The 17,846-nt window shown below is 47.6% G+C and overlaps 1 protein-coding gene across 1 annotated transcript in view; it reads right to left on the minus strand.

Annotated features, from left to right (window-relative positions):
• HECTD4 (HECT domain E3 ubiquitin protein ligase 4) overlaps nt 1-3,415 on the minus strand; it is an 82,527-nt gene extending 79,112 nt beyond the window's left edge. The window contains exon 1 of the mRNA XM_064727221.1: nt 2,980-3,415. Coding sequence (XP_064583291.1) covers nt 2,980-3,150 — 171 coding nt within the window. The 5' untranslated portion in view covers nt 3,151-3,415. The remainder of the gene's footprint in view (nt 1-2,979) is intronic.
• Between the last annotated feature and the right edge of the window lie 14,431 nt (nt 3,416-17,846).

Here is a 17,846-nt window from a genome sequence, read left to right on the forward strand (position 1 = left end):
TCCCCCTGGATGGGCACTGACCAACCACAATGTCGTGGGAACACCTCCAGCTCTGTCTCAGGGCTGTCTCCAAGAAGGAGAAGACTTTGCTCTTTCAGAGATTTCTCTGTGTGAAAGGTTTTAAAATAAAGGTCCAAAGGCTTCTGTAATCACTGACTAACCCAGGTCTCTCCTGACTAGAGGGTTTTGGTGGGAAACCTGCACCAGGAGCAGCTGGTTCATGTGTAACATTACAAAATTCTATCCAATTTTTAAAAGCCCGAATATTTTGTAAATATGCTGAAACAATCTAAGAAGTCGGCACACATCATCACAGAAAAAATAAAAACAGAGCAAAAACCTCCACACGCTTTAAAACTCAACATAATCTTCTCTTTCAACTTGTTCTAGGAGTAAGGCTCCTGTAACAACATACCATTAAAGTGTATATGTATAAATACAAATGTATACAAATACACAAAAAGATAAAATCAAAGCTGCATGGGACTCAAAATAACAAAATCATAACTTTCCATAAGCCTTTCCTGGCATAACACCAGCACTGTAACATTTTTTCCTCTGCTTTTCTTTTTATAAATAGACAGAACCTTTGAACAGAAGGACAAAGGAAACACATCCAAACACACTGACATTAGTCACCAATACACTCTTTAAATGGATATTTAGGCAAAACAGACCAGAATGATATTTCTCCACCCAAAAAAAAATCCATTAAAGTATTAAACATTATACATTTTTAATTAAGCACTTCAGCTCCTAATTCAGCCAGGCTTCTGACCACCACTGATGAAGCACAAGAAGTGAATTAAAGAAGTTTCCTAATCAAAGCAGCAGCTGCAGCATCTCCTACCCTTGGCCAATAGCACATCCCAAGAGATTTCTGTTTGGACCATTTTCAAAGATATTTATTACACTGCAAGTAGGAGTAGAAAGAGTGTAAATGAGCTCTTGTGTAGCAGTCGATTGCATGGCCACGCTTCAATCAGATGTGTGCACCTATTCCCACAAAATGGCTCCTCAAAGCCATTCCACATCACCAAAGGATCCCTTATTTCAATGAAAACAGCATTAAAAAACAGGCAGGGAAAAGTTATGAGCTAAATTGTTTACATCTGCACCATGCGAAATTTCATTCTGTAAAAATCCTTCCCCCTCAATACCAAAGTCCAAACCAATTTGCAGATATCTGAAAATGAAATTGATCGCTTGTGATCATCAATTCCATCAGTGGATGGAAATAAAAAGGTTTCAATAAGCTGTGACTTAAGAATAAAGATCAATATAAGTCAAAATCAGTACTTATCAAAAATAAGCACCACAGCAAAAAGTCATATTTAATTATTTATTTCAAAGTTTTGCACTGCAAACACAAACAGGAAAAGAATCTCTGGAGCAGAAAAAATGAGGTGAATCAGTGGCACTGGATTGCTGCAACACTTGTTATAATAAATGCCAAAGCACAAGGCACAGTAGCACCAATTCCATTCCTATCTCTCCCAAACAACTGGAGTTTCAGAACATTCCTAACACTAACAAAAAATTCTCCAGAGCTGAAGTGTTTGTCAAGTGAAGCTGTGTGTCAAGTTTCAGGCTGGAACACACTTCTGGCCTGGCTGGCAAGATCTTAAAATAAGGTCTTGTTTGTTTTTTAAAGGATATCCTCCTTTCTTGTGATATAACATGAAAAATGCTGTGGGAGCACTTTATTTTTCTAGCACGGTTTTTAAACTCAATTCTTCTTCTAGAACTATGCCATGGAATCAAAATATTTTCTTGCATCCAAGCTGCACTGAATGCCAGAGCAACTCTGATCACAAGGGAGAACCATTCCATGTTTATACACACAGAGATAAGTCAGCCACCTTAAAAAATCTCCCTTTTCTTGTTCATGTGATATTTGCCAACATCCATTTCAGGGGAGCAGCTGATTTCTCCATGCCATTCCCCAGTGTCCCAACACACAGGACAGAAAACGCACATTCTGCAGAAAATATCTTTCCTTAGATAAGGCTGGGTGAAGTTTCCCCAAAGCCCAATGAACAATAATGTTGTCAGGACTGCTCAGATAGCAGCTAAAGCCTCACTAAAAATGGTTTTTCGGCCTAAAATGCCTGGGACTAAACAGAGGCCGGAATAAAGCTCCGGCTGGAGCGTCCCCTGTGCGCTGCCACCGCTCAGCTCCGGTGACAAAGCCCCTGTGTCATTGCGAGCCACACGGCCGGGGAGGAGGGTGGGGTGAAACAGGAGAAGGGAGGCACACAGGGGGGAAAAAAAAAAAAAAATGCAGTCTACCAAATAGATGCAACCTATAATCCGTGACATTCAGTCCTTCAGCGGCTCCTCCTAAGATAAAACAGCTGCACCGCCTGCCTGCAGCCAGCAAACACCAGGGGCAGTTCTGGGAAGGTAAAAAAGCTGGGATGAAAATCGGGGCTGCCCTCCTGGATCCTTAATAACAATCACTGTCAACAGCTGAATAAAACACCCGGGCACCCCTGAGCGTGCTGATCAATTACAAACCACCTAAAAGTAACAGCAAGAAAACACAAAACCTTCAATAAAAATAAACGGGCCAAAGGCCACGCTGAAATCCGTGAGCTCGGCTCTGATTTCCAAGATTCAAAACAAGGAGGACGCACCAATACTTCACCCTCCATTTACATCAGCACCTCACCATCCTCCTGCCCAGCTCCACTTTCATTATTATCCGAAATAAATCAGATGGACTCAAGACAAGCAGAACGCCTCGACACCGGCTGGCTCCGGACTCCAGATCCCTCACCCGGCATCCGCACGCAGCATCCTCCATGCCGGCCCCCCATCCTCCCTCCCCGAGTCATCCTCCCTGCTCCCCCATCTCCCATCCCCCGTCCTCCTCGCCTCAGGCCTCCGCTGCCACCGTGCCCCTCTGCCGAGGGCATCCTCCCCTCAGCCCCGGCGCTGTCCCGTCCCTCTCCTCAGCTCGGGGGGCCGCCTCACCTCCAGCTCGGTGTCGCCGGGCTCGGCCACCCCAATGATCTCGCTGGGCAGCTCGGCCAGGTCGGTGACCCGGATCAGCCCGTCGTGCAGGAAGATGGTCTCCTCCTTCACCGACAGCCACTGCGCCGAGTCGGTGGCCGCGGCCGCCGAAGCGGCCGCCGGGGACCCCATGGCGCGGAGGGCGGGGGGGCTCCGCAGGGCTGAGGCGAGGCGGGTCCCGCTACCCGCCCATGGCGGGGGCAGGGCGGGGGCAGGCGCGTCCCCAGCGGCCTGAGCGCCGGACAGCCGGGGCGCGGCGGGCAGCAGCGAGGAGCGGCGCGTTGCCACCGCGGCGGCGGCGCTCCGGGGAGCTCCGGGAGCCGCCGTGCCCGCCCGCAGCCCCGCGTCCCGCACCCGCCTCACACACACCGCTGACAGCGCGACGCCATGTTGGGGGCTGAGGCGCGTCCGGCATGCACCGCGCGGGGAACAATACACCCGGCCCCCTCCCAGCCCGCGGGGCCCCGCCCCGAGCGCCGGGACCCGCCCCCAGCGCCGGAGCTCCGCCCCCGGCCGCTCCCGCCGCTCCGCCCGCACCGGCGGCGATGCCGGCAGCGCCTCACCCGCTCCGGAGCGTGTGCTCCCCTCGGTGCTCCGCCCGCACCGGGCACGGCGGATCGTCCGCACCGCGGGGAGGGTGGCAACAGCACCGGGAAGAGCGGGTCAGCTGCACCGGGCGCGGCGCCGCACCCGCACCAGGAGCGCTCCCCTCAGAGCTTCACCCCGCTCATATCGCACCTCACCCGCGCCAGGGAGAGCGGATCGGAGCGCATAAACCATACCGGGTGTTCTCCCCTCAGCGCCTCATCCGCACCGGGTGCGCTCCCCTCAGCCCCTCGCTCATCCCTCAGGGATTGTTCCCCTCAGCCCCTCGCTCATCCCTCAGGGGTTGCTTCTCTCAGCGCCTCTCTCGTCCCTCAGGGATTGTTCCCCTCAGCCCCTCGCTCGTCCCTCAGCGAGGGACGCTCCCCTCAGGGCCTCACCTCACTGCCCTGGCACTGCCCCGGGCTCTCACCCTCATGCAATGGCCGCTCCCTCAGCCCTTCTCCCTTCACCTCCCTCCACCGAGAGCTGCTCCCTCAGTGCTGTTCTCCTCAGTTTCCCTCTCAACCTCTTGGATTCACTTACTGGGCCCTCTGAAACTCCCCATTTCCCTCCAGGGCTGGTCCCTCTTGGTTCTCCCTCATGGTTGTTTTTCCTCTCCCATACCCCTGCTCACCCCTATTTTGTCTGTCCCCTCACAGAATTATTTCCCTTTTTCATTTCTCCTTGCCCCCTTCTGTCACCATCTTGCAGGAATCCTGTCACCTCTCAAGGAGCTTTTCCCAAAGAACTCATGAGCAAGCAGGTACGTCCCTTCAAATCTGTACCTCTGGATTTATGGATTCCAGAGGGTGTAAAGCAGAAGGGTTGCAACACCTCAGTGTGTGTGGAAAAAAGAGGATCCAGAGGAAAATTGATCCTTCTTTCTCAGCCTAATTTCACCCTCAGTTCCCTCGCCCTGAGCCTGTTCAGAGACACAAAGTGTCAGAGGCAGCTGTACCTGGATGTTCAGCAAAGGACGTGCTGCTGAGACAAATCATGTTAATGAGAGAGACGTGGTGATAAATGTTAAATAGTTTTAGTGGATAATTGCTGTGGGGATTCCCATTGCAAGTGTCTGCTTTTCATGGAACAGTGACTGTGCACAACTGAGCAGAGATGGGGCTCTATGCATTTATTTACCTGTTTGATCAGATTAAATTATTTAACATATTAGTGCATTATAACAAATGTGCTGTGCTATTGCAGGAAAAGCTTATTCAGAGCTGGAGTAAAATGAGATCTACCACCCGTGCTTTATATCCTATTAAATCTGGTGGGGAAGAAGCATATTTTTTCCATGTAATGGATGACCACTCAACATAGGACCTATGCAAAGCCCTTTTGTAGCCCTGATTCAGCAGTGTGAGCACTCACACCATTGTGTGGCTTGTTTTTGAGGCCAGTTCAGTTGACACAGGGTTCAGGTAAGTTCAAACAAGCAGTAATTTAGAGATCTGTGTGATAGCTCTGTGCACTGTTTGCTAGGACATCCCTGCTATTCATGTGCTGGAGAGTAGAAAAGTCTCCAAGCTTGGTTTATTCTAGAAATAGATATTGTTTGCCTCTGTGCAACAGTAATTTTTGATCAGGGAGAGTGTGCAGAGCTGCTACCAAAAGTTTTTATGAGGGAGAAGCTTCATGGGCATCTGTTATTTTTGGTCAAGACGTGACAGAGAGAACAACGGCTGCAGACAGACCCTGGTGCTCCCGTGGGAGCCCTGGGAGGAGCCAGAAGAGAGGGAATGCTGAGATTGGAAGATTTTATGGCAGTGGGAGGTGGCAGCTGAGTTCTGGCAGGGGAGATAAGCCAAGCTCCCAAAGGTTCCTTGGAGCAAGGGGAAAACTCCTGGGGTTGGATTTGTCACAGCATGTCATGGGGAGACAGCCACTGGTGGTTTTGTTGTTGTTTTGTTCCCAGAGGGGGAGTTTGACATTGTTTTCATTCATCCACACGTGAAAGGAACAGAGGGAAGCACTAAGTGTGTGTGCATTTTAGTGGGAGTAACATTCCACCAAAAAAATCCTTCAATTTTTAGATCTTGTGGTACCATCGTGGTGCTGGTGAGTACCTTCCACAAAATGAACCCAAACAGCAGAGCTGGGAGTCAGAGGGGATGTTCCCTTCACAAGCAAGGAGAGAGCCATCAGCAGAAGGGGTTTGCAGTGTTTCCCAGAGGTCTGGGTGTACCTGTTCTGTGTTTCACAGGCTGGGTAACCCAGGTGAAAATGCTGCAGCTCTTCCCAAGGCCTCCTGGGCTGCTTTATCCCATGGAGAATCCGTGTTTGGTGTGGCTGTGGATTCAATCCTGCCTTGGGATGCAAGCCAAGGCCTTTGGCAGCAATGAGGAGCTGGCTCAGAGCCAGGAGAGGCTCTGGAAGCTTCCACAGCAGGTGAGGCACTGAAGGAGCTGTGTGGCCACGTTATTCCCTGGCAGGGCTGGGCTTTGTCCTTTGTCTGGGGAACGGTGACAGTTTGTGCCAGGAAGGATCCTGATCCATGTGGGATCTGTGGGAGGTAACCTGAGCAGCCCCCTTGGCTCTGACCTGCACATTGTGTTCAGCTTCCCCAGCTGAACAGAAAGGATATTCACCATTTTATAGTTATTGATTTGCTTGTTTGGAGTTCTTCTGAATGCTATTGACTTGACAATTCCAAGTTAAAAAGCAGTTATTGAATGAAAACAATGGAATAAAACTGAGAAATGTACCCTGTCCTGCCTCACTGCAGGTAAATAACATAATTGCTGCTGAATGAAATTTCCTAAATTATTTGAAGTGGCTGCCATTCAGGAATTGAGAGTGTGTTGTACAATCTATGAACTTGGAATGAGAATTCCTACATGGGATTTTCAGCACTGGGGCTGCCCTGGATGCAGCAAACCCCACTCCAGTTTGCCTGGAATGTGCTGCAGAAGATGTTGTGTAATGGAATGAAAAAAAAAAAATCATATTTGTGTTCTGCCTGTCACCAGCAAATGTCAGCTTCAATGTGCAGTCAGAGGGGCACAGCAGAACTACAAAGAACTCTTGGAATACTTTATGGGACGACTTAAAAAACAGACCAGAATAACTTTGTCACACAGATCATCAAGCTGAAGGAACAAAACTCAACTTGTAAATAGGCTCCTACAGAAAACCACTGTTTTGCTTCCATTATTTTGCTTTTTTTTCCCCATTATTTTGGAGCAGATGTTGAGTGTTCTTTGATGTGCTGTGGTTGCCTCAGCCTCTGGTGGCAGGATTTTGGGATCAGCTCCTTCCTGTGCAGGTCTCCTGTGTCCTTGTGCTTCTCTGGACATCACAGATACTGAGATTTAGCAGAGGATGCTCATGGGCTGTGGGCAAAAATTCACTCCTGTGAGCTGCAAATGGAAATTCCCTATTCCTGCTTGGAATTTGCCTGTTATGTAATGGGATTTAAAGCAGCATTGTCTCAGCCTTCAGTTTAATTTTACATTTACAGCTATTATGTGTGGGGAAAACTCTTTTCATCCCAAGGCTTTGCTGTGCATCTTTCTGTTCATTTCGAAATGACACTTTCAGTGACCATTGTGGCACTAAGAAATGTGTGAAAAAGAAAAACAAGTTGCTATTTTTATGTGATTTGCAGCCCCTGAATCCTGGTTCCTCTGCCTGGTACTTGTTATTTAGGGAGCCCAAATGCCATCATTAATAAGGCCACTACCCAAGGAATACTGGCATTTCTTGGCACATTATCTGGGATTAAAAAATACATTTTCTCCAATTAAAACATAGAAAAGACTGAAGTGGGGAAAAAAAAAATCAGTGTTTGACAGAGGAGAAGGAAGAAACTAGACAGTGAAATCAAATAATTCCAAACCTCAGAAATGTATTTTAATTGCAAATGGCAATATTCACATTTTTCCTCATTTAGAAGAGCAATAATTGCTGAAGATTGCAAGGTGGGCTTGAGGGAGGAAGAACAAATGGATATTTTTGTTCAAATGAATAAGGGTTATAGGAAAAAAAGAGTATGAATCACTACCTTGCAAAGATGGCCTGACTTAAATTGGACAGGAAACAAAAATGGAAATTATGGGATCACAGAATGGTTTGGGTTGGAAGGGACCTCAAAGCCCATCCCAGGGGCAGGGACACCTCCCACCATCCCAGGGGGCTCCAAGCCCTGGCCAAGCTGGCCCTGGACATTCAGGGATGGGGCAGCCACAGCTGCTCTGTTCAATCTCTTCCACTGCTGAATTCTCTTTACCTTCAGGGAATTTCTTATTCCATTATTGTATGTCCGGTTTTCGGCTGTTTGGGTGGCCTGGAAAGGCCCGGGGTGGCCTTGGGGCAGCCCACGTTTCAAAGGACCAGAAGAGGCTTCAGTTCTTTTCTCGGTCTCGGTGTTTATTAATTGTTTATCTAAAAGATTTTCTCTCGGCCCGACAGAGCTCTGCTCAGCAGCCAGCCATGAGCACACTCCCTGCCCTCCGGGCGGTCACCTATCTTTATACCCAAAGTTACGTGTACAATATTTATCATTTTTCCCCAATACCTTTCACCCTTATTGCCCAGTGCACTTTTAGTAATGACCAATCCCAAAGTGCCACCATCACCACAGAAGATGGAGGAGAAGAAGAAGAAGAAGAAGAAGAAGGACAGGACACGCCCCAATTCCTCCATCTTACTTCTCTAAACCCCCCTGTACAGAAATCCTAAACCCTGGGTTTCACTCTCTAATTAACCAATCCCTTCACCATTCACCCCGGTGAAACCCTCCTATCCTCATACAGGTGTCGTCTCCTGTGTAGGATCAAAGTCCAGCCACCAGACACTTCTGGAACATTCCAGGACTCCCGAGCCCCCCAAGGGTGCTCTCGGTGACACCTCAGTCCTGACGTGCTGAGATCCCACAATTGTAATTTAACCCTTCATTTCCTTTTCCAGCTGTTGCAGACACAGAGAACAGTTTGTTGCCTTCACCCATGAGGGCTGTGAGCAGAGCTCCTCCCCACCATCCCTGCACTGAATCCTCCCCGTCCTTTCAAACTTGCAAAGTTGGAAGCCTGATCTTTTCTTTGGGATTTCCTGCTCCCTGGAGGTGCTGGCATTTAACAGTGCTCTCCCAAATTTCAGGTCTCATTTTCTTACTCAAGCAGCCTTTTCTGGAGGTACCTCAATGCTGCCCATCGGTGAGAAAGAGTGGCTGGGAGCTGAGCAGATCCCTGAGTGGTTGTCCTGAATTTTTGAATCTTGAATGTCTCAGAAGACTCATTATTGCTATCCAAAAATAGGTAGGTTTAAATACAGCTATTCTGTGCTGGTTTAAAATTCAACCTTTCTGAAAACTGGTGCAGTAACATGAGGGATAAATAAATGGAAAAAGAAGAATCTGGTACAATATTCTGCTCAATATTGTAAACACATAAACGTGACAAGGTGGCATCTCTGGCTTCATATTTACCTCATATTTTACTTCAAGTTTTATTTAAAACCCTTGGGAAGAGGAAGTGGCATAAGGTGGTTTTCTCTTAGTTTTCTCTTATTTTTCTATCAAGAAATATTTGAGTGTCTACATTTGTATTTCAAGAATTTTCCCTGATTTCCCAAGTGAGTTGATTGAAGTACTGATCCTGCAATCCCTGTGTTTGAGGGATTCCCTCAGACAGGGATTGGTTCAAACACAGGGGAAATTCCTGTTCCTTCACCCTGAACAAGAGCTGTAATGGCCAAATCCCAGAACTGATATCCCTGGAAAAGTTCTCCATCCCCACCCAGCCAGCTCCATGCTCACATTGGTCAAAGCTGAGATCTGGGCACACAAGATTTATTAACAATGTTCAATCCTAATCAGAATAAAAAGCTGAAATGTTGACATTTGCAATGTAACATTCCAGGGGGAAAAGTACATTTTGGGACAAAAATACAGTTTAGGACAATTTCCTTTTCCAGGTTGGAGAGGGCTTGGAGCAACCTGGGATAGTGGAGAGTCTGAACCAACAGGACACCACAGCAAAGAGGGAAACCAGGATTTTAAATGAGGATTTTAAAAGGGGTGGTGCTTGAACTTTCATCATCTTTTGTCTTTTACTGCAATTCCTAAATCAGATCCAAGAGTGTGAATTCCCAATTGGCAGCTTTGCACTGGCATTGCAGCACTACCAGCCCCTTTTCCAGGGCAGTGAATCCCTGGCCTGAGCAAATGTTAGTCTGTGCTGATTTTCTCTTCAGTGGTGACAGCCATTCAAAACAAAGCTCAAACTGAAAGCCACTAATTGAGAGCTGAAGGCAAGCTGTGCAAAGTGGGATAAGTGCAATGGTTTTCCTCTGGGAAGAACAATTTTGCTCTCTGTGTGGTGCTGTCTTGCAGCTCTAAGTGCCCCCATCTCCAAAGGGGCTCTTCCCATGGAGCCTTCCTCCCTTTCCTTCCTTTCCTGCTGCATTTCTCTTGTTCTTTCCAGTGTCTCTTTCCTCTTTCTCCAGCCAAGAATCTGCTCTTAAAAGAAGAGTAATAACTATTGTACAATAAAGAATCTGCTTTTAAAAGAAGAGTAATAACAATTACACAATAAAGTCCCAGGGAGTGAACATGTTGACAGGATATAAATATGAGAGAAATAAACAGGAGAGGTTGAAGATGTGTGCTGTGGTTTGGGATGCTGCTGATTTATGTGAGAGGTGCAGTCCTCTTGTGCTCTCTATCACTCACCTATTTTTTCCCTATTTTCCTTTCAGGAAAAGGCCAAATAATTCATCATTCCACATTTAGGCTGGGCTGGCCCCTGGGTGAAGCCAGAGTGGTTGAGAATCTTTTCAGCTTCAGGAGAGTTTCTTTCTTTGTGGTAGAGGTGAGTTTATGGCGCTGCAGTGCTTGTAAAATCCTGGTCCTGACAGGGAATAGCAATTGTTTTATAAACCTTCACTTTATGTTTAACAACAGCACAGTGTTTCTTTAAAAAGAACATCACAAAGAACCCACAGAGAGCCAGGAAGAACTAAACTTCAACTGAAATAACCCCACAAACAATCAATTAACCAAGAGGAGAAGCAGAGCAGTGCTGTCAGTCACCCACAGCCACCAGGTCACCCTTGGATGAGATTGTCATTTCCCAGGCAGGTGACACCAGCCCAGCCCTCCCTGCAGCACAGGGAGCACAGTTTGTGTGCTGGGCTCCATTCTGTTCTCATGTGCCTCCTTGTCCGGTTATCCCCCGAAAGGTTGTGGTGGTGGTGCCCGCCAGGGAACGCCAAATGTCCGGTTATCTCTCGGCTGTTTGAGGGGCCTGGAAAGGCCCAGGGTGGCCTTGGGACAGCCCGCGTATCGAAGGACGAGAAGAGGCTTCAGTTCTTCTTTCGGTTTTTATGTTTATTAATTGTTTATCTAAAAGATTTTCTTTCAGCCGAACAGAGCTCTGCTCAGCAGCCAGCCATGAGCACACTGTCTGCCCTCCCGGGCAGCCACCTATCTTTATACCCATTGTTACGTGTACAATATTTATCATTTTTCCCCAATACCATTTATTCTTATAACTCGGTGCACTCTCAGTAATAACCAATCCAAGAGTGCCACCATGGCCAAAGAAGATGGAGGAGAAGAGGAAGAAGAAGGAGGACAGGACACACCCCAATTCCTCCATCTTACTCCTCTAAACCCCCCTGTACATAAATCCTAAACCCTGTGTCTCACCCTCTAATTAACTAATCCCTTCACCATTCACCCTGGTGAAGCCCTCATCCTTGTCGTCTCCTGTGTAGGGTTAAAGTCCAGCCACCAGACACTTCTGGCAACATTCCAGGACTCCCGAGACCCCCAAGGTGGTCTCGGTGGCTCGGCACCTCAGGACTGGGATCTTGAGATCCGACACCTCCTGGCTGGGCCTGACAAACACATCCCAAAGCCATTTTCTAGGCTGGATTACCCAGTCTGCCCAGGCTTGGGGGGGTGGCCATTGAATGACATGAAAAGTTGAAGCTCAGGGTGACAGGATGGGAAGAGTGATAGAAATTCTAATGAGAATTATAAATCCCCAGGAGCAGCTGCACTGCCTGGCTCACACTGGGACACCCTTCTCAGGCACTTGTGAAATCAGCAGTTATTTCAAGGGAGCCCAAACCACACAATTTGTGCTGTTATTTGGATTATTTTAATTCTGTTTTTTATTCAAGCTGTCAGGCAGTTTGGGGATTAATGGGTTGTCTGTGTTAGAAGGCAGTTACAGAATGATGTGAGACATTGCCTTGATGAAGTTCTGTTTAATTACAAAGCAGGCAAGTCTTTCCTGGAGTGCTGGATTAAATAAACCACACATTTTTATGCTCAGTGCTTTGACCAAAGCCAGGATTTGAACAAAAACCAAAACCCAACCCTCTCAAAATTTCTCTTGCATCAGCAGCCTCAAAAGGCAGCTTTCCTTTTTCTCCCTCTGCTCTGGGCATGTTTGGCTTTTTTCTTTCCACAAACACAAAGCTCCAGGTTTCCAGTGGCCTTTTTGCACCTTGTCAGCCCCCAGGGGAGCTGATGTGGGTGATGTGCAGTGCACAGGAGCTCTGCCATGTGCCTCTCCTTTGAGCAGGAGTTGCTGTGCTTTCAGTCCCCTCATTCCACAGGGACATTTGTTCAGGTTTTTTTTTGTGTTTTCTTGAAGGAAGAATTCTGGTTCCCCACCAATTTCTATGAAATTCCACAAAAGAGATTTTCCTTTCAGCTCAGCAGGACACTCTCAGCAGAAATTTGAATGGTGCCATCATTTTGAGGGGGCATCACCATTTTTAGGGCCTTATTCTGAAAATTCCCTTCCTCCCTTGTGAACCAAGGGCTGATTTTGTACATTTTATCTTGGGTTTTATTTCCTCTTGTCCAAATGACCATTTTGAACAATAGGATCCCATGTGCAGCACATGGTGATACTTGAAAGCCTTAATTTTAAAACCTAAAGCATCTGTCAGGCCAGTGGAAAATATCTACATCCCCTAGGACTGACAAAAGAGATGAAAATTAAATTGCTTCTTGTTTAAACTTTATTTTCTCCATCAGATTTAAGGGCACTCCTTGGGGTGGCTCTCTGCATCCTACAGACTTGTTCCCATGGATTGAAGAAATCATTTTACCTTTGTGTGGTTTCTTGGTGTTCTTATTTTGCCCTGTGCTGGATGTCCCAAGGCCAAAGTGCTCAGCAGATGTAAAATATGAGAATCTGGTTATGACCATCCTTAAAACCAATCTGCAGGCAAAGCACCAGCACTGCTCATTGGGCAACTGCAGAAACACCCAATGGCTCCAGAGTTTCTGAATCTTTGAGCTTTGCTGCCCTGGACAAATAAAACAGCCTCAATTCTGCAAAAAATGACATTAAAGCTGATAAATAGGACTATGAGAACATTTATTCTTTGTGCCACCTGTGCCAGTCTTCAACACAGCACAACTTTTGTACTTTTTAGTCTGAAATGTTGATATGATCTCATAGAACAGGATCAGATTAATGGATCAGGTTCCCTCTCAGTGTCAGCCAAGCAGACACTGCTTATTCTTTTATGTACTTCAGAAAATGGACATAAATTTTCCATTTTCTCAAGTTGAAAACACTTTTTGAGACCAGACAGAGAAAGTATTTCTGCTTTCTGCAGTATGTGAGCACAGACCTCTCTGAAAATAAGTGACTTGCTCAGGATCACACAGAAAATCAATATTGCTGAGGAAAAACCATTGAATTTCTTTCATCTCAAGTCCTATTTTGACTACTGTGCTTCCTCTCTCCTCATCACTATTACAACTAATAAGTGTTTATGTCTGATGGAGTGTGAACCATGCCTAGGTCAGAGAAGCTGCTGGCTCTGTGTGCAATCCATCATGCAAAGTCATTTCCCCTGAGATAAACACTGAAATAATGGGGAAAAAAATAAAAGGGGGGCAAAAAAATCCAGCCAGCTGCCAAAAATGGGGGTTTTGACTGATAGCTGGGACTGCTCTGATCTAAACACCCCAAATTAAAAAGTAACTAAATAAAGAGAAATGTCCTGGCTGCACCCATGGCAAATTCCACATGCCACCATCCCAGAGCCACCCTCTGCAGTGACTCAGGCACTGCCTGCCTTTGCTCAGCCACTGCCTTCCAGAACAAAACATAACAAGGACTATTATGAATAAGATCCTTATAAAAACAAGGATTTAATTGCTGTAATTGCCTAAGCAATGAGTTGTCAAGTGCTCAGTGCAGACTGCAATGCAGGAGAACTGCAGAAATGCAATTAACAGGTGAATAGTCTGGGAACCTCAGTTCCTCTTCCCAAATCAGGAGCTCTTTATGGTGTGTGTGTATGGAATTGGAATTTATTTGATTGTTTGAGTTTGTAGGGGCATCCATAGTGAATTTCTTGGCAACAGTTCTGAACTCTGAGGAGAGGGAGGGCAGGGATCAGGTGGAAACAGGCTGGGAGAAAAAGGTTCAGCCTCTCCTTCATGACAAGGCACATCCTACAGCACAGGTGAACTGAGCAGCCAGCCCCTGGACATCTGGGAATTTGGCAAATTGTCCTCACCACCTGGCCCAAAAGGTGTGGGAGGCCCATAAAGCACCTTCACCCTCCAGCCAGAGCATCCTCTCTTAAAATTCAGGTTAAACCCAAGAGTGTCACAGCTGAAATGCCACAGGTAAGTGTTCACTGGCACTGGGAAGGATTTTGTCTTTGTCTTGCAGATCTGCCTCAGTTTCCCCTGAGGATCCTGTCCCAGCAGGATTCTCATTCCAGAGGCATTGGCAGCTCCCTGAGCCCCCTGTGGCAGCTGGACAGAGCCTCACTGGGCTGGGGCTGCAGCCACCAGGTCACTGCACAGCTGACAGGTAAAAGTAGGTGCCTGGAGACAACAAGGCATCACTTATTATCAATTCCCTGGGAAAGCCAGCATCCCTCTCTCTTTCCTCTCCAAAGGATGCTTTATTATAATTACATCTCACTTTATTAGGCAGCTGAAGCAAAGAGCACATTTGATGCTAATGAAGTGCTGCTGTGGTTGAGGCTGTCACTATTTTTGGAGCTGCACATCTCCAGCACTTTTCATTGGGTGATGGAGGCTTTGGATGTCTCTGGCTCCTTCTGTGGGGGCTGCCCAGGAAAAAGCAGTGACTCAGCGAGCCCAGCTGCAGAACTGCTCCCGTGGAATGGGAAATGCTGGGGCCAGCCAGAACACACACAAAGGCTCTTTCTGTGCTGCAAGTTGTGCTCAGGTAGGGGCCAGCATTATCTGGAATAAAAAAATCCTTCTGTGCTGGTCACCTGCACAGGCCTCGTTTGTCCTGTTTTCCATCCCTCACCCTGCAGCTTTTCACAGAAGGCAGATTGCACAGAAATCAGGGAAAATATTTGGGAGGTTGGAGACAGACACATCACAGCTGATCACTGGCTGCCTCTCCTTTTGGAATATGAGGGGTTTGCTGTGGGATCTCAGGATCTGAGTCCTGAGGTGCCACTGAGACCACCCTTGGGGGGCCCGGGAGTCCTGGAATGTTCCAGAAGTGTCTGGTGGCTGGACTTTGATCCTACACAGGAGACGACACCTGTATGAGGACAGGAGGGTTTCACCGGGGCGAATGGTGAAGGGATTGGTTAATTAGAGAGTGAAACACAGGGTTTAGGATTTCTGTACAGGGGGGTTTAGAGAAGTAAGATGGAGGAATTGGGGTGTGTCCTGTCCTTCTTCTTCTTCTCCTCCATCTTCTGTGGTGATGGTGGCACCTTTGGATTGGTTATTACTGAGAGTGCACCAAGTAATAAGAATAAATGGTATTGGGGAAAAATGATAAATATTGTACACGTAACAATGGGTATAAAGATAGGTGTCTGTACGGAGGGCGGCACAGTGTGCTCATGGCTGGCTGCTGAGCAGAGCTCTGTCGGGCTGAAAGAAAATCTTTTAGATAAACAATTAATAAACATAAAGACTGAAAGAAGAACTGAAGCCTCTTCTCGTCCTTTGATACGCGGGCTGCCCCAAGGCCACCCCGGGCCTTTCCAGGCCCCTCAAACAGCCGAGAGATAACCCGACAGTTTGCCATCTCCAGTTCCTGCAGCAAAGCCTGAGGAGCTGCCTGGCTTTGGGAAGGCAGGATTTGGTGTTCCAATTTCTCTGCTCCCACATCCCTTGGTGTGACACTGGCATCCAGCTGGGCCAGTGACTCAGCTCAGCCACTGACAGGAGCAGAGATCCCTCCCCACCTTGCAGGGTGTGTCACTGTCACCACCTCATCACACAGGTGACAGGAACAGGGCAGGGGCAGCCCTGCTCCAGACCAGCAGCTGTTGATAACCAGCTCCCATTTCCAAATCACTTCCTGACAGCACACTGGCAGACACAGCCTCCCCTCCCAGCTAACAAGGCTAATGATCCCAGGTGTCTCCTGATCCACAAAGCAGGAATGTGTCAGAGCAACCAGGAATTCCAAGAACACCATTGCATCTCCACACCCAACTGGTTTTTTGGGGCTGTTTTGTTACTGCAACTTCCCCACTCCCCCAGGGAAGGAAGGGAATGACTGGAGCATTAACATGTCCTGCAGTTTTCCCTCAAGAGCACAAGGGTGTGACTGAATTTACAATAACATGTGCTCATACAAACTCTTCTGAGTCTCCATGCTGGATGGGCATTTCCCCATTTTGTTGTTCTCACACACAAGTTTTAATTTAGTTGAACTTTCTAAGCATGTTTGGTTAAGGTTTTTCTTAGACCTACCTTAGGAGTAGCAGGGAGATGTGTAAAACCCTCCTGTATCATTTTATAGCTGATTTATATCAACAGGCCATTCCCAGCATTGCAGGAAAAACTCCCTTTAACTTAAAAACCTGTGACTAATCCACTATCCAGCAAAGCACACACAAGAGAAGATGTAATCAATAACAGACAAAATTCCAGTGCCAGGGAAAATAAAGAACACAGGGCAGAACACAGCACAGAGCAAGAGACTCCTCCCAGGCAGGCCAGGAATTGTGCACAGGGCACAGGCAGCTCACTGCCTCCCTCTGCTGAGCCTCACCGATGTTTCACAGAGAATTCCAGGCTGGTCTGGCTTGGAAGGGACCTCACAGCTCATCCTGTCCCAACCCCTGCCACTTCCACCGTCCCAGGGTGCTCCAAACCTGGCCTTGGACACTTCCAGGGATCCAGGGGCAGCCACAGCTGCTCTGAGCACCCCTGGCCAGGGCCTCAGCACCCTCACAGGGAACAATTCCTTCCCAATATCCCATCTAACCCTGCCTCTGGCAGAGGGAAGCCATTCCCCATGTCCTGTCACTCCAGGCCTTGTCCCAAGTGCCTTCCCAGCTCTCCTGGAGCCTCTTTGGCCACTGCAAAAGGCTTCAAGGTCTCTCTGGAGCCTTCCCTTCTGCAGGCTGACACTCCCCAGCTCTCCCAGCAACAGGAGGATGCTGGGAGTGCCCAGAGCTTTCATTTCAGACATTTTAACACCACCAGCACCAGACTGCAGCCCCTTGGTGCAAACCAGGTATCCCACAGGTGTCCAAGTTCTCCCACTGCCTCTGGAACCCCCCCAAGCCCAATTCCTCTTTCCCACTGAGCATGGCTTCCACCTCAGGGAGGGATGCATTGCTCTCTTCCCCATCCTGTTTTCATGGAGCCTGGGTGAATTTGCTGAAATCTCTATTTCTCGTCAAGTCTAACCCTGTTGGCTACCTCAGCTCAGAATGACTGGGCAGACAGATGGTGCAGTTACATAAACCTGGATTCCTGCAGGATCTGGCTAAGGAAGAGCTCCAGAGTGCCAGACTTGGTGAACTGTACATCCCTGCTCTGTGTAGAGCATTGATTTCTGCTGGGTTCAACACAGCCCCAACCTTCTCCACTCACTTTCAGCCACTTCTATTCTGCAAAACTGTGGAGTATTCCCAGCATTGCCACTTCAAAATCAAAGCATAGCTCCTGAAATACCTCTAAGAAGTTATTTAGTAGCTGAAGTTCAGCACAGATTTATTTGGTCTTGATTTTATCCTGCACTGAGTCCAGCCTTAGCTGCTATTCCAAAGCAAAATCTGTTCAGGATCCCTTCCCAGCTCATTCAGTTAAGAAAACTGAATTTCTATTTATGTTAAATACTTAAAGAAATCCAACAACCACCACAAAACTACAACAGCCAAAACTCCTACAACCCCAAACTTCTCCAAATTCTGGTCATTACTACAGCCCCTCAGTTTGACCCAGCATCAACAAGCACTGCCAGAGCCGTACAACACCTGCTGTTGCACACTGCAATGAACACACCACAAACCCTTGC

Source organism: Zonotrichia leucophrys, chromosome 15 (assembly GCF_028769735.1).
Source record: "Zonotrichia leucophrys gambelii isolate GWCS_2022_RI chromosome 15, RI_Zleu_2.0, whole genome shotgun sequence".
Classification (NCBI taxonomy): domain Eukaryota; kingdom Metazoa; phylum Chordata; class Aves; order Passeriformes; family Passerellidae; genus Zonotrichia; species Zonotrichia leucophrys.